The 18,186-nt window shown below is 32.8% G+C and overlaps 1 protein-coding gene across 1 annotated transcript; it reads left to right on the top strand.

Annotated features, from left to right (window-relative positions):
* Positions 1 to 6,579, top strand: LOC132707478 (E3 ubiquitin-protein ligase NRDP1). Its single transcript, XM_060679348.1, has 6 exons — positions 1 to 197; positions 254 to 396; positions 460 to 727; positions 780 to 935; positions 2,338 to 2,503; positions 3,679 to 6,579. Exons 1-6 carry the CDS (start codon positions 108 to 110, stop codon positions 3,780 to 3,782), a joined length of 927 nt encoding a protein of 308 aa, XP_060535331.1. The 5' UTR covers positions 1 to 107; the 3' UTR covers positions 3,783 to 6,579.
* Positions 6,580 to 18,186: the final 11,607 nt, after the last annotated feature.

The following is an 18,186-nucleotide window of genomic DNA, read 5'->3' as shown; positions in this document are numbered from 1 at the left end:
GTCGTTGTTTTGACCTCGTCACATGGATTGTCATTTTCAATGGTCTATCAACTAACAATTATCCATTGTACGCGAGAGACCCTTTCCAAAATTATGCTGTAGTAGCGATGGGCTTTGAACTGAATAGGTTTCAAGGCGATGTGGATGAGGAACTAATCTGCCCAATATGTTCGGGAGTTTTAGAGGAACCATTACAAGTACGCGGATACACGCTATGGGTTGAATCTACTTAATTCGTTTCGTTGTGTTTTAGGCCCCCGTTTGCGAGCATGCATTTTGCAAAACTTGTATCAGTGAATGGATATCGAGACAACCCACGTGCCCCGTCGATCGTCAAAATGTAACTTCCGCACAACTTAGACAAGTACCTAGAATCTTACGAAATTTATTAGCGAGGTAAGCTATCCGACTCGGTTGTGCAGTTGATATTTTTATTTGTTTCATGACCAACATGTGTAGACTTCAAATACAGTGCGATAACGTGCAGTACGGCTGTACGAGGGTGCTCAAACTGGACACGCTAGCCACCCACCTTGAAGAGTGCGACCACAATCCCAAAAGGCCGCTACCCTGCGAGCAGGGCTGCGGCCTCATCATTCCCAAGGATGAACTCACCGATCATAATTGTGTAAAAGAATTGCGCGCCTTGATTCAGACGCAACAGCAGGAATTTAATGAGTTGAGGTTTTTCATTGCCGAACAGAGGAGGGAAATGCAACTATTGAAGGTAGTGGCAATAGCTTGTTTCTACCTAGTTTTGTTATGGGTGTCAATTGTAGGATTTTATGAGGGCAATGAAAACTTCGAATCCTTCGATGAGAGCAATAGCAGATGCTATGGAAAGGGACGAAGTGGTTCGTTGGAGCAGTTCTTTACAGAGGGCGAGGGTCACTAGATGGGGCGGTATGATATCCACTCCCGATGACGTATTGCAGGTATTTATTTTTAATAGTAATTTTATTATTAACAATTTTGTGTAAATTCTTTGTGATTTTTTTTACACCAGAAACTGTTATGCTAATGATTTTCTTGGCCAATTGTTTATAGCAGAATAGCCTTAAAAGAATGTTCACAAAAATGAACACCAAAAGTTGAGGGGGATTTCTTGTTTAAAATAAAGGATATTTAAAGCTGATGGGTAAGTCATAAGTGAAATGGCGTCAAGCTCTGTGAAATCTTTGTGAACTTATGCAGTGTTTCATTGCATTACTTACATCACTTTTAAATAATAACCGAATTTATTAAATTAAAATTTGAATATGCTACTAAATAACTACTTTTACTTTATTTGTAGATTGGTTCCTTTTTGCATGTTAAGCAATTTGGATTTTTTGGTTGTGGTTAGTTTCATTCAAACAATGTTTCACAAATTATTTCTATTATTTTTTTTATATTGTTTTATGTTTATTTTTATTATTAATATTTTTAAAGTTATAAGGTTTGAAAGGTTCAAGACTTTTTTATTTCTGTTTGGCTTTAATTTTGATATTTTTATCGACAGTAAATTAAGAATTTAACAAAGTACCTACCTGAATGTGTTGGACATACCCATTTCTATAAAGAAAATTACTTCATTAAAGTTGAAGGAAAAGAAAATAAAAATTAATAAACTAAATTTTGAAAATTAAATTCAACAACTGAAAACTTATTTTAATTTATAAAATTTATATTGATTAACTTAATACGTATAGTGATAATTCTCTTGCTGACTTAAAAAAAAGTTTAAAATCTTTAAAATTTGATTATTTTTTTGTTATTAAAATTACGTTTAAACTTAAATTTAAAATTGAAAAATTAAAAATTGACTAAAAACCGCATATAATAAATAAAAAAAAATTGCACAAAATCTTCGTTCTCTTTCTTGTGTTCTTATTTAAGAATCATGGTACCCGTTCAGAGATAAACACTGCTAACTTGGTTATGATTGGACTAGTTTTTTAAAAGAAATTTATGTATTATTATATTTAATGTTCTGTTTTATTAGAATGGGTATTAATTTTGGTTGAATTTGAAATTTTCGAAACAATGCGATTTAAATTTTAATAAAAAAGATATCCAAAAGCGCATCCAAACGGGATAAAATTAAAATTTTACTTGTTGTAGAGGAATTTTAAAATGAAATAAACTTTTCCTGGTGGACCTATTATCATATATTTGTTTTGAAATGTTTGTTGCCATTTTTACCATTTTTCCCGGAACATTTGATGTGATCCGGGCATTTTTGCGAAAATGTCGCCTTACAAAATGTCGTATCTCAAAGAATTTGTCGTAGTTTCTTTTCCTGAGCTCCCATTTTAATTTTCATTCGTGTGTGTATATATATTTTTTCTATTTAAGAGGATGATAAAGAGAACTTTGACTGAAATGGGTTGTCCGATACACATACTAAACGACCTTATGGAGAATTGCCACGAGTGCAAATGGCCTCCCGGGTTGTGTTCATTAGAAACTAGGCAAAACAATAGGAGACAGTACGAAAATTATGTGTGCAAGCGAGTACCAGGTAAGCAATGTCGATTTCGTGGAAACGGAAATTTCTTTTGTCAATATTTAATCAAATGTCGCGAAACCTCTAAAAAATTGACATTTATTTTTTTTGAAAATTTCTTCTGAATTAAAAAAAAATTGTTCATGTGGCACAGTTTTCAAAACAATTAATATGATTGTTTGAAACTTTTAGTAAATTTGTTTCGTCGCTATTTATTCAAAAAAAATCGAACTTGATGGTCTAACTACAGGTGGACCAACCATTATGTTTTCTACGTAACTTTTTTATTTTCAAAGATAAGCTAAATAAAAAAAAACAGTTTTTAAGCAAAAGCAATTTTTTTTATATATTACAGTTTTCTTATGAAGCATCCTGTATATTTTTCCATATTTGGAAACGGGTTAAAATTATGGTGTCAACCATTGGGCATACATTACATTTTGTCTCAAGGGTCATGGAAATATTAATTAAGTATTAATTACTTTTGGTTTTGGTATATTATATAGAAATATATATTTTTCCTTGTGCACGCAAAATAAGTATTGGTGGACGGATGTCAGGTAGCAGTATAGGGTTGTATTGAAAAAATACAAAAAATTATTTAATAACAATTTAATAACTGTAATAACACAAAAAGGACAACCAAAAACTATAAACTATAATATGAACTACACGGGTAGGAAATATCTATTATATATTTCAAAAAATATTTTTTATTTCATAAAAGTCCGCAAATTTTTCATGTCTTTATTAAGCCGAAAGAGAATAAGAAAAAAATTATTTAAAATAAAACACAAGCAAATTAAAAAAATTAAAGAATTATTTGTTTTAGTTAAAAAGTAAGTGATATTTTTTTTTGTATTATGTTAGTATGAATTGCTTAAATTTAACACAATTCGATTGCAGCAACGCTGTTTTTCAATCCAATAGAATTTGATTTGTAAGATCTTAGAATGTCAAGAATTATTCACAAAAAATATCTAAGACAAAAATCCTAAGGTAAGTTAGAGAGTTCAATCTTACCGTAGACTTCACAGTAATAATTCATCTGTGAAAATATTCCTGTAAAGCGTATTTAATAAAAATAATTTAATTTAATTTAATTAACGCATCGAAACGCGCGACTCTGCCTCCATTTGGCCCACGGGTTAAGGTATTTCCTTCTCTCTTATCCGGCGTTAACACTTCAGGTAAACAGGCGGTGCTGGTGCTACATTGCGACAACACGCACATGGGAGAGGACATGATGGTCGAGCCTGGACTCGTTATGATCTTCGCCCACGGGATCGAGTGATAAGAGCAGAAAAAAAAACTATGTCGCTTATTTAAAACTGCTTCGCTGGTCGCACAGAATCTCGCAGGAGTCCGAAAAAATTGGTCGAATTAAAATCTCGATCCAAAAATGAATTCCACTTAGTCGGAACCGGTAATGATAACAATTTTATTCGTTCAACGCTGTCGTAACTACATTAAGCAACCACTTTAGTCTTGGTAAACATTTTCTTTGTAAATATGGGCGATCGACATGGAGATTTTTTTTTCGATGTTGATAGATGTAAATTGTGATTTTAGAACTCATTTTGTTGGTCATTTATGCCTCGAACAATTCGTTGCTCTTATGTTAAATTTCACAAGTCGAGAGGTACAATCGATTAAAGTCACACGATGTTTTCTTCAAATAAATATTATTTTTTGTATTGGTAATGATTTTTGTCAAATACAATTCTAATTTTCACTTAGCGGGAAAAATTAAAGTATTCGCATTAAGTTTTTCCTTTTTTTCCCCATAATTTGTGAGAAAATAAATACGTATTGGTTGTTCCATAGAAAAGAGCTTTGCTTTTTCCGGTACTTGTGCAAAATAAAGTTTTTGGTGTTGATTTTACAAAAAAAAAAAGTGCTAAATTCGGCGATCTCTCCGGAAACACAATTCACGTTATAGTTAAATTTTAAATCATACTTGCACCGTATTTCTTGTAAATTATGAACGGTTCAATGATTTAATGGTACTTATGATTTAAAACAAGGTTGTCCTAAGAAATTTGTTACTCTGAGGTTAAACTTCACCCGTCTAAAGTTGAGAGATACGAGCCAATAAAATGAAACGATATTTTTTCAGATTTTTTTAATTTGTTTAATGATATTTGTCAAAATTGTTAAAGTTTTAACAAGTAAAAAAAATCAATTCTGATTTTCACTTTCCGGGAAAAATTAAACTGTTCAAACATGTTTCCCTTTTTTTCCCTAAAATTTGGTGTAAAGAGGATTAAAAAATATTGGTTTTGCTTTCATAAAAAAAAACTGTTCCCGGAATTTGCGCATATTACACTTAAATTTTAAATCATACTTGCACCATATTTCTTGTAAATTATTAACGGTTTAATGATTTAATGGTACTTAATTATTTAAAACTTCTTTTGTTGAACAGGGTTTTACTCTGAGGTTAAATTTCGCAAGTCGAGAGGTACAGGCGATTAAGTCAAACGATGTTTTCAATAAATTTTTTTTTTTCATGGGTAATGATTTTTGTCAAAGTTGTTCAGAATGCTAATTGAAAGTAACTCCATTCCAATTTTCACCTAACGGAAAAAAACTAAATTATTTTTGGCAAAATGTAATCATACAAGTTTGTCTTTTTTTTCCATATAAAAAATAGTATTGGTTCTGGTCTCACAAAAAAAAGTTTTGCTCTTTCCAGGCAATTAAAGTCAAACGATGTTTTTTTTTCATATTTTTCTTTGCATGGTAATGATGGAACTCCTTTTATTATACAGTTATACAATTTAATTCCGCTTGTTGTAAACTTCTCAAAAGGTATGGGGTTATTTGTATAAATGACCTCACAAAAATGATTTTTTTTTTAAATGTTCATGAAGGTATTTGCGGTAGGCCTTGGAAAAAGGATTTGTCGAATATCTAAACTAAGCCTAAGCCAACTTAGTTTAGTATTAACATTTTATTTGTATCATTTCGGATAGTATAACGTATATATTATTACAAAAGATAAACCAAAACGAGAAAATAGATATTAAAACAATTATTTCAAATGATAAAGGACGCACCCGAACATTCACGAAAATTCAAATTTTCCCGCCAAAAGTGGCTACCTACACACAGTTTCATTCCTCTCCAAAGCTTTCAGAATAACAAGAGATTGTATTTGCAAATTTGCTGCTCGGATATTTCCGATCTAATAGGCCGATTGACATTTTGTACCTATCCAAGTATCTCCAAAAAAAAAACAACCTTTTTTTTTTCAAAAACACGAAATCATTTAGAAACGAAACTGACTACGCACTGAATTGAATTGGATGCGTTTTTCACCTTTCCGACATTTCATAGGATACGAGGGGCGTCGCCAAATTTAAAATTTCCTAAATCACCCTGTATTTTAAAAACTAGTCATGAAAACCGGTCAGTCGCGATAGACTGCGAATTTTTTGGGGCATCCGGTAAGCGAATGTATTTTTATTGCGGTTCATTTGTTTTCGAAATACTTGTTTCTTTTTCGCCTGGGAATTAATTTTTGTGCCCATTTTCGAAAAAATGGTGGTCTGGATTGATCATTAAAAGTATGATGTACATTTCATTCTCAATGGATCCACGTTATTAAGGGCGTTTTAGTGATACAAATAGTGATAATTTTAACGTAATATTATCGAATCGATCTAAGATAAATTGTGGTATTATAGGGGGGAATTAACCATATTGAAGGACTTTAAAAACCGCATTAAAATAAAATGGTGTAATTTTAAGAACCTAACAGATATTCTTCAATATAAGGAAGGCATTTATTGAAACATACAATAAAACACAATAAAAGCCTCATTAAAAATTGCTTGCATCTAAGTATAAGTGAAGTTTAATTAGTAACGACGCGCTTTTGTAATATTATATTATATGTGCCCACTTTAAACAATTTCGAGTCCAGCCTTCATTTGGTTTGTAATTTTAGTAACACTGCAGTAATAAAAATAATAAATCACCTTTATTTCGAAACATAATTACATGGAAATATCTATTTTCTATTTATCTGGTTGTATTTCCACGTGTAAATTAAAAATTGTTCAGTTGAAGTTGATGGAGTTGATCTACATTCCGACCTAAAATACAAAAAAGAATAGTTTTCAAACCAGCCTGAAAACGAAACATATTTTTATTAATATATCTCAAAGCAATACTAGGAGACCTTGGCAATAAAGTTTTATCATTTGCACTATCACTTATACCATCATATAGCTTTTTTGGAACCAAACGAATTTTTTTCCTCTTCCACCGTCAAGGTGTTCCCTTTCGTCGTGTTCAAGGTTAGAAGTAACTTCTAAATCATCTACAGATAATTCGACTCTGCAATCTTCAAAACTAAATAGTTTGTCAGTGTCTTACCTGATTCAAAAAAAAAATCTGTGCACATTATATAAGGACCAGGAATCTTTCTTTGGAGATGCTCCCTGTTTTAATAGTCTTTTCAAATTTGCCTTGTGTTTTGTTGGGTGGTCAAAAATATTTAGATTTTCTAGGGGTTAACCAATTATAATAGACTATAAATTTAATAAATAAATAAATAATTATTAAAAAATGTGCTTACTAAATTAACTAATGTCATGCAGACGCCTTGCTGTTTTTGTTACAACGAACGACTAGACGATGTTCTCCATTTGTTTAACTGGAAGGCTAGATGTTTTATTTCTTTTATTGTAAAATCGTAGAGCATTTCGTCAAGTTTAATAATGAATTTTCATTTTTTGCCGGAAATACCATTTTATTTACACTTGCTTTAGCGACTTTTTTGTTACCTCTCGCATGTCTCGAAAGAGTGAGCCTAAACTTGGCTAGGTTATGCCAGATTTCCAAATATTCCCTCATATAGAACACACAAAATTAGCATGAAATTCAGCATTTTATATTACACATTTTTCCTATAGGTGGCGCTTTAATATTAGAACGGTCGCGTTTGCTAAGTGGTTCAATACAGGCAACTCTTCCCTATCAGATAATCGGAAAACTGCGGTGCATGTCCTCAGAGATCTCTAACGGCCGGGTTAGAAAATCGTTTTCGTCGATCGATGTCGATTTTGCTAGTCAGCCATGTTGTTGTCATAAAAAAATTGAACTTGATGAAATTTTAAGTGTTTTTTTTTTCGTACCAGGTATTAAAAAAAATAGTGACACCCGGGTCGTAATTTTCGTTGTTAGGTTGTTGCGCTGCCAATGTTTTTTTTTTATATATATATATTTAGGTAAATAAACGAATAATTTTTTTACTGTCGCCCTGTTTTATTTCAGTCCACTAAACCAAAGAAAAGGTAACGTAATCGCGAATATTTACCACCTTTTTCGGAAAAGAAAATTATTTTGACGTAAAAAATTGAACATTTAACATTTGGTAAATAACCATCAAATAGAACAGATTTCAAAAAATAATAAGCTATGTGCCAGATACACTTTTATATACACAGGGTGGTGCGGAAATCATTCACAGATCAAAGTTACATATTTTTCAATAGAACGCCCTATATGTTATTCTCTCAGGGTTGGGCTGATTTTAATTAAACTATTTAAATCAGGTGATTTTTTTAATTTATAATCATGATTTAAATCAAACTCATATTTATTAAATCTGTAGCAAGATCTACAGAACTGTCAAGCGACATTAAGAGTACCTAAAAAAAGAAAAACATTAAAACCATAGTTTATAAATTTATATCATTATTAAAAAATGAAAAAGCAAAAACGCACCCAATTTTCCTTTAAAAAATTAGTAAACTTTTTTTTAATACGTATACATTCTTTAAATAAATTATACCATATGAATACGAAATACTTCTATCTATCGTAAAAAGTAAAAACAACTAAATATCTGCAAATTATAAACATTAACATAAATAAAATACCCATGAATTTAATTATCGGCAAGAAAAGTCCAATGGGACATTTTGAAATTTTAATTGTTTTGGAAACGTGTTGTCTAATGTCACATTTCTACCATTTACGAGATAGAAAGTGAAATAATTAATGATAAAAAAATATTATTTACCTACCTGAATTTTTTTCTTGCGAATTTTACGAATCTGCTCTATGTTCCACTAGTTCCACTCATATATATATATATATATATATATATATATATATATATATATATATATATATATATATATATATATATATATATATATATATATATATATATATATATATATATATATATATATATATATATATATATATATATATATATATATATATATATATATATATATTCTCACGTATTGATTCACTGATGGAAAAATGTGATGACACTATATTCCGGGATATCATCCGTTCGCTCGTTGAACTCCGACTGGAATCCTGCATCCCACTGGAATCCTGCAAATCTTGCATCCGACTGGAATCCTGCAGACGTTTCGCCAAAATCTCACTTGGCATCTTCAATGCTCGCGCTCCGAAAACACTTCGAACACTTGTTCGGAGTTCAACGAGCGAACAGATGATATCCCGGAATATAGTGTCATCATATATATATATATATATATATATATATATATATATATATATATATATATATATATATATATATATATATATATATATATATATATATATATATATATATATATATATATATATATATATATATATATATATATATATATATATATATATATATATATATATGATTTTTTACAGCTGTTGCTGTCTCCCTTCTCTCAACCTACGCCTCCATCCATCTCTGTCCTGCCATTCATCTCCGATACCTCTTTTTTCCATAGATTCATCTACTTCATCCCTCCAAGATCTTCTGGGTCTACCCCTTTTCCTTCTACCTATGGGGCTCCATTCTGTTATCTTGTGTATCCACCTATTTCTGTCCGTTCTTCTTACATGCCCATACCGTACCAATCTCTTTTCTTCAATCAATGTTAAGGTATCTTTCTTGACACCCATTCGCTGCCTGATCTCCTCGTTTCTTACTTTGTCTATTCTCGAAATTCTACAACTTCTCCTCCAGTATTCCATTTCAGTGGCCTGTATTTTACTTTTCAATTTTTTGTTGATCAGCCAGTTTTCCGCGCCGTATGTCATTACGCTCTGTACTATGGTGTTAAATATATGTGAGTGATGTGTCTATCCCAGAGTATTGGATTTAGTTGTCTGATACAGTTTCGCGTCTGGCCTAGTCTACTGTTCATTTCTTCCTCTGTTGTCCCTTTTTGAGATATTATGAAACCTAAGTATTTGAAATTTTTAGTTCTCTTTATTTGATGATTTTCATCGACTTGTAGGTAGTTTTCTCCATCTTCTGTTGTTGCCAGGTATTCCGTTTTCGAAAAATTTATTTCCATTCCATTTTTCTCATATTCTTCCTTCAGTTTTCGTAACATGTAACTTAGGTCTTCTTCGTCTTGTGCGAGTACAACTTGGTCGTCCGCGAAATTTAAAGTGTAAAGACAGTCGCCTCTGATTGGAATTCCCATTTGTTCACATTTTTTCTTCCATGGTTTTAAGATCTCCTCTAGAAATATTTTAAACAATGTTGGTGATGTGGAGCATCCTTGTAGCAGCCCTTTTGTTGTTTTAAAGCTTTTTGAGAGTGTATCTTCGATTGTTATAGATATTTGGTTTCCTTCAAACATTTTTTTAACGGTCTCTATTAATTTTTGTGGCAATCCGATGGTCTTCATTGCCTTCCATAGTATCCCCCTGGGTATCGTGTCGTATGCTTTTTTTAGGTCTATAAAGGCTAAGTGAACCGCTCTATTTTTAGCCATTTTCTTCTCTATCACTTGTTGTAATATAATGTAATAATATGTGGTCTATACAAGATCGACCCGCCGTGAAACCTGTTTGTTCTTCTCCAATTTTGCTTTTTATTTCTATTTCTAGTTTTGCCTTTACGAGTTTTCCATATAGTCTTCCCATATATGATATTACGCTAATTCCTCTGTAAGTTTCGCAATTTTTACGGTCGCCTTTTTTGAATATCGCTGTCATATATACAGTTGTCCACTCTTTTGGTAGTTGTTCTCCATTTATTGCTCTTAGAAACATTTGGTGTATCATTCGGTATAGTTTTTCTCATCCGTATTTTATTAGTTCAGGACCAATGCCTCCTGGGCCGGCAGCTTTATTATTCTTCATATTTTTAATGGCCATTTTTACTTCTTCTAAGCTAAGATCTATATCCTTTTGTTCGTCTGATGTTGTCTCCGAGTTTTCTCCAATAAAAGTAGGTCTATCCTCTGTTAGCAGTTTTTTGTAGTATATTTCCCACTTAGTATCTGGTATGTATTCTAGATGTACTTTTTCTTTCCTATTGGTTCTAAGAGATTTAATTAGACGCCAGGATTCTGAATTACGCGTTCCTCCTATATATTGTTCCACATTTTTGCAGGCCTCTTCCACTCGTCGTGTAAAAGCTGTATATTGAACTTTTGTTCTTTTTGTTTATGTTCAAATACTATTTCTTTTTTTGGTTCACGTTTGTTCCATGACCAGGGGAACTCCATTTTCGCGATCAATAACCTGTGGTCTGTGCCGCATTCTGCACCTCGTTTCACTCGGACATCTTTTATTTTAATTGAGGAATTGTTTTTGACTACAATATAATCTATAATTGATCTGAGATCTCTGGTTTCTTGTACCCAAGTGAATTTACGAATTTCCTTGTGTCGGTAGAAGCGATTTGTAATCTTGAGATTATTAAATTCGCATAGTTCGATTAGAGCCTCTCCGTTGGTATTAACCGTATCTTCTCCGAATCTTTTTTCTTTTCTTCCTGTTCTTCCATTGAAGTCTCCTGCTATTATGAGTTCTTGATTTTGTTTAATTTCATCAATTTCTTCTTGTATCGTTTGTATGAAGCTTGTCTTTTCGATTAGTGCACTACTATCTTCCGATGGTCGATATACTCCGATTACTATTATGTGTCTTCCAAAAACCACGATATCTATTTTAATAACTCTATCATTTATTGGTTCTAAGCTTTTTATACATTTTATCCATTTCTTTTTTATTAAGATACCGATTCCGGCTTTTGCTCTTTCCTCTTTCTTAACTCCGCTCCAGCAATAAAGGACATCATCTATAATTTCTGTTCCATTTCCTTTTTTCTTGGTTTCGCTCACCACTAGTATGTCCAGTTTTAAATACATCTATTACCTCCTTGCCTTTGGTTCTCCATCCTTGGATATTCCAGGTACCGAAAATTAGTTTTCTATTATCTGTTTTTTGTTTTTGTTTACGTTGGTTGAGATTTAAGACTGGGTTTCGTACACGATCAGCAGGTTTGCCCCCCCCCCCCTCCCCGGATACGTTGGGGCTCCCTCTTCTGTCTAAAAGTCCATTGGAGGTGTGGATTACCACCCGGGGAAAAATTCCGTGGTTTTTCATCCTGCTTCTAGTCTATTCGACCCTTTATATTTTTACATGTGCCAGGGAGCCTAAACCTGACGCCGTAACCCCCATTTGGAGGGCCTTTTTCTTCAACCGCCCATTCTGGGAACCGTCGCTGTTTGCAGCCGCTCATTGTGAGTCCGACGCTGCGGTGGTGCTTGTTGGTCTGCGGGAGGTATTAGATTTCCCTCCAACCACCCATATCTGGGAGGCCTTCCCCTATCCGCCACCTGGGGACGCGCCCTCTAGGAGTTGCAAGCTCTCCCGAGAGACTTTATGGTTTATAGTACCTTTAAACTATTTTGTAATAGCTACAAAAAAAAAACGGGAAATACATTTTCTGATGAAATAAAAAAAAATCCGAAAATTATTAGGTTATGCGATTAGGAAACGTTTTATTCAGAAGATCATCTTGTTTCATGGACATTGAGATTAAGAGTCAGAATAGCTGCAATTATTTGATCACGCAAAAGATCTAAATGTTTGTATATAAAATCCCATCTATAAAAAAAGGATAAAATACTAGTGCATTGACATGCGTTGGTGCTCCTGTGAATACTCAACGGCCATTGCCGGATCATGACGACCATGAAATGATAAAATACGAAATATTCGGTAAAAAATCTTACTTCCTGTAAGCTCGTTTAATTTCTTCCCAGAATACCATGCGTTTCTCGTGATCCGCTGGTAAAATTTCTTGCGGCGTCTTTCATTTCTAACACAACACAAAATGGTCTGCACAGTACTATTGAATGAAACGTTTAAATTTGCTAAAGCACAAATTTCCAACTCCCTTTGGTGTATTAATTAATTTGATTACAACGAAGCAAGCCTATTTTCAAATAAAAATGCAAATCTGCCAATTATTTCAGGCGGTGAACTACCCAAGAAATACCACTTCAATGGTCTAATTCGTTATCTGCGCCAAAGACAGTTTTTTTTTTTAATTCCTAAATAAATAAAACGAAAATTTGTTTGTTTCATTATTGGGGGTAGTTTTATATCTTCCCGACCGCTTCAAGGTGGTTGAGTAGTACCTTATTTTGAAGTTTTCCCAAATGACTTTTTAATGGTCTGGTTGAATCTCTGGAACGACTTCAGATTTTTTGGAACTTTTGGGTATTTCGTAATTGGGGGTAGTTTTATATCTTCCCGACCTTTTGTTTTTTAAATTTAGTCCTTTACTGAAATAAGTAGTTTCCACACTTCTTGTTAGATTTCTTTTTTTTTCATTTGATGTAAAAGTATTTGATTTTCAGGATTACTTAAAACCTCCATTTTTAAGTTTTAGAGAAGGTATTTCAAAAATAATGCAACTTAACCATGATACATGTTTGTTGTATAAGATTCATTTTAGCCCGTAAACTCTATATTCTAGCACAAAAAGTGTTGAAAATTCTCATTCATAATTCTCATTGTATTCCCTTTTCAAATTGGATATTTATAACTGATCTATGGAATATTAAAAAAAAAAAAAATTACAAAAAAAAGTAATTTCTACGAAAAGATATATTGAACACTTCATTAGTGCAAATAAATTACGGAATGAATTTTTCAAATAGCAGTACTTAACAATTACTAAATTAATAGAAATGTTTTTTATTTTTGGGCTTCAAATGGGATAAAACCAATAATTGCTCACAAAAAGTAAAAAGATGTCCCATTTAAAAAAATGAACTTGGTATAATCCATTTTTGACTTACTCTGTTTTTTCTGTTTACTGGAACAAATGCACAAGAAAAAATGACGATGGAACTGTTTAACCAGCTTGGTTGATTGGCCATTTTTATGCTAGTATTTTATTTAGCACTTAGCAACTTAGAAGGGATTTTCTTTGTCGTCGGAGGTTAAAGTTCAAGTTTAAATGAAAAACTGCTCATTACTTGTGATTCTTATAATGCATTTACAGTCCACATTATCCGAGTGCCCATGAAAATTTGGAAACTTGTCGTTCTGTTAGCCTAGTCGATTTTCAGTGGAGCCAGGAGTGCGCCAGGGGGTAGGAATGGATCAAGGGAGGTGCGACTATCGTCTTGGTGAATAATGGAGGTGCGATTATGGCAGGCGCCGCTACTATTTTGGTGACCGGTGGATACGCTATCACTTTCGCTGGGTATGCTGGATATCCATGAAAGAACCCTGAAAAGTAAAAAATGGAATTACGCGAAATTCGGTATATTTATATTGTTGTTATATTATTTTTTTTATTAAACAAATAAATAAAATAAATACGAAAGACCTCTGAATCTTAAATTCTTTCAAACGGGTAAGGTGGACATGCTTTTTGAATTTTATGAACTCTGTTGGTATCTTCTTGATCGAGCATGGCCCATGTACGGCGTCCACATAGTAGAATTGGCTTAAGTTAAGCCAATTAGTAAGTTTCTAATTTTTGATTTTGTATAAATAATTCTGAACTATTTTCCAAATCGTCAGCTCTTTTTCCAAAGAGACACGGCTTGGCGACGTTTCTCTCCACATACGAAAGTGTGTCAACCAAAATTCTAATCAATCAGTTGATTTTTTTACAAAATTATTTTTCTACTCCCGTCTGTAAAATACCTAATTACACACCCATCTAGCGTGCGGGAAGGGTCACTTTGCCACGTCAGTCTCGTTTCCCACGAATCCGAGAAACTTCGGACGTTTCCGGGATTTTACCGCACGGATTTGGGGGCAATCGGATGTTTTCGGAGATATTCCCCACGCTTTGAATTTTGACGTTTATCAATTCTGACGGTCCCGTCAGTGAATGTATTTGTGTTGTTTTGCGAAAATGTACCCAAAAACTAACGGTCGTACAAGAAGTATAGTATAATTCTATTTTTTAATTTTAGTTTCTCTCAAACTATTGTATTTTTTGTACCATTGTAGTAGGTGAAATGTAGCGCGCACGCATTTAATTAAAATGTCTAATTTTTAAAGTAACAACAATATCTCAAAAAGCATTTTTTTTAATGGTAACGGTTTCATGTGTTACCCGTTTTCACGTCCCATTTGCATACCTATTTTGAAACCATTTGATTTGTCATTATTTTCAAAACGGTGAAATGAATGCTTGCAAATGTTTTATTACTTTTCTATTACTAAACTATAGCTTAGATTAAAAAATAATTAATAATTTTGTCAAAAAAACTCGTTCCTTACATTATGGAAACTTTCTGGGGAATTACACTGCAAACATTTCACGAACTCCATTGCAAAATAAATTTTACTTTTTAGATATCCCCAAAGAAAAAAGTTCCGTTAGGGAAAACTGCGTTCGATTGTTTGCTACAATTTTTGAATTTCTGGATTTAATTCATTTCGTAACAGATGAAGGTAACGTTCCCTAGTAAGATTATAATCGATGAATATTGAAACAACAATATGATTACCAAGTAAAGCTGCCCAAACATTTATGTGATAATGTAGATTTTTATTGCTTTTGGACGATTCACGCAAAGCGTAAATCGTGAATTATCTTTTGTTCTACCTCCAAAATATTATCATCAAAATAATAAATATTTGCCGATGAGGCGGAAATAAACTTATTTGAGTCCGAATATAAAAAATATCAGTATGGAGAAAGCCCAAGGAAGAATTAAAATTGAAAAATTTGAAATCTACGGTAAAGCACATTGGAGGTGTAGTAATGGTGTGGGGCTGTATATTATCTGCAGGAGTAGGTAATATGCATTTCATTGAAGAAAAATATGAACCAATATGTGTATTTTGATATATTAGGACAGCACGTGGTGGCTAGTGCCCCAAAAAATGTAAAATATGGGTAACAATTATCGGTTCTATCATGACAATGATCCAAAGCACACGTCATTTCGGGTACGTAGTTGGTTGTTATTAAGACACTAGTCCAGTCATCAGACTTAAATGTAATCGACAATTTGTGGTTGACATTAAAAACAAAGTAAATAGTACCCCAATATCTAACAGGAATGAATTAAAAGTAAAAATTACTGAAGTAAGGAATACAATTTCCCCGGAGTATACTAGAAAATTACTTGAATCAGTACCTAGAAGACTACAAGCCGTTATCGATAATGAGGAAGGCGGACTAAATATTAGCAGGAGTATTTCAAATTATTTTCTTAATTAATTTCTCTATTGATTTGGTTATATTTTGCTTCGCATCATTTAAGCTGTGACGTTAATATTGGATTTAATTTAATTAATTCTTTATTGTTAATTAAGTAAGGCATATTTAAGACGAAAACTAATTTCAATAAGTTGTTTTTTTTTTTTTTCAAATAAAGAGACATTCAGACCAGTTAGTTTTTGAACCATTATTTGGAGACCAAGTATATGGTAAAAAATAAACAAAAATTTCCAAAATACCTGGGGCGGCGACGACGCCGTAGATCAACGCACATACCAGCAAACTTCTGAGCAACATGCTTTTGATTCTTCCATAAGACTATCTTTCCGCTTAATCGGTTGCTTCTATTTATATCGAATTGCGGATGGAGCAACAAATGACTTATAGAAGCGTCGTTGAAAATTCCGATTAATGCGGTAGACAATAAATCTCGTCTCCGTAGCGGTAAATTGCATCCTTGGACAATCGCATCGGGTAAAGGTAGTTGTAGAACGGGCGCGAATATGGTCTCGGAAGAAAAAATAGAATACGACAATGAGTTCCTAGTTTCCTCTCGCCATATAAATGTAATTTTATTGGGATTACACCCTATATAAAGTGGCGGAACTTCAAAGTCACGGCAAACTTTGGTAAGTATAAACATTTGTACTAGCAAAATAGATTTACATTGACATTTTGTCAAATATCTCGCGTTCCCTGTATGATAGATGAAAACTATAAATACTAAACTTTAAGCTCTCAATGCATTTTTCGACACTGTCTAAACCAAATTATTCTATCTTTTGTAGTTTTTTATTTGCGAGTAATAATTCCGACTTGAGGCAGCATCTTGCTGTAGGCAAACGGCATTATATTGGGACAACTTTCTCAATTCTAGGTATCTGCGTGCTGCCAGACCTCCTTCATAAATCCTATAACCTATATGACTGCCTGAAATAAAAGATGACATGCCCTTTCCGGTATTGTAACGAATAAAAATTACCGCACTTAAAAAAAGCATTCGTAAGATAAAGATTTGCCAAAAAATTCATTAGCAATGATCTGTTGCAAAATCTACTGGCACTACATTAAATTTGTATGCATGGGACTTATATTTCGTCAAGATCCTCCCACCGCCAGTTTTTGGCGCACCGATTTGCGACAATGTTGCTTTTACATATCTTAAAACACCTCTCTGTTCCCTGTTCTCTTGGCTGTACGTGTTATCATATGTTTTAACTTATCAACGATTCTTTTAAAGTCCAAAAACACGGTCAAAACAAAACTATTCTCATCAACTGCCCCAAGAAATTCGTCACAGATGCTTACAATCACAGTCACTCAAGAATTGACTAGGAACATTTAAATTATTTTGGTCACAATGCAATGTCTCTGCAGCTGCTGCTTTGAAACGAGTTGCAATAATTTATCGTACATTGGCACTGTGTTGAATGGCCTACAATTAGAATAATATAATAATATCCAATATTCCGTGTGCAATGCAATGCCAATATTTATTAAATTCATTGGCTGTATCCTCACTCATTTGCACCACTTCCTGTGCAAAATCAATTTCCTTTTATTTGGATAAACTTTTATTCGGTAGTAATTTGAATGGTTCCATAGGTCTCTTGAATTTTGCTTATTTTCATATATTATCTTTTTTTATCCTTTATTTGATTATTAATGTCAGAAATTTTGTAAAAAGTATTACAGTAGCCGGTGGAATTTTTTTATTTACATATTGCAAGTGGTTTGAAGAAATATTTGGAAATTTTCTTGTTTCTCAATTTTTTAATTGGTCAGATTTGAAACTCTTGAAATGGCATTTTACTCCAAAAGCAAGGGACAAAAATGGATATATTTAATTGAGAGAAATTAAGTGTGTATTCTATCTGATGCATCCAACAAATGGTTCAGCAGAAATGAAATTTTATTGTGCTTTAATTGGAGACATTATGATTTCTACAATGAACAATCAATAAACTATAAAAGCAGATTTACTTGATCACCACAATGTGTTGACCTTTATTAAAATGTACATCGTGCTCAACTTAACCGTTAACATCGCAATTAAATCAAAGATTACAATCTGCTGGTATTGTTTACACTTCGTAATACGAATAAAAAGCGGAAAGTAAGCTTCCCATTCCTGCACAGTGTGTCTCAAATTCGAGAGGGACTATTGAGATCTCGTTTGAATTTTCTTGGACTCAATTGAAAAAACAAA

Source organism: Cylas formicarius, unplaced genomic scaffold (assembly GCF_029955315.1).
Source record: "Cylas formicarius isolate icCylForm1 unplaced genomic scaffold, icCylForm1.1 PGA_scaffold_9__14_contigs__length_23061073, whole genome shotgun sequence".
Classification (NCBI taxonomy): domain Eukaryota; kingdom Metazoa; phylum Arthropoda; class Insecta; order Coleoptera; family Brentidae; genus Cylas; species Cylas formicarius.
The sequence above is the reverse complement of the archived record's forward strand: the minus strand, read 5'-3'. Positions and strand labels throughout refer to the sequence as shown.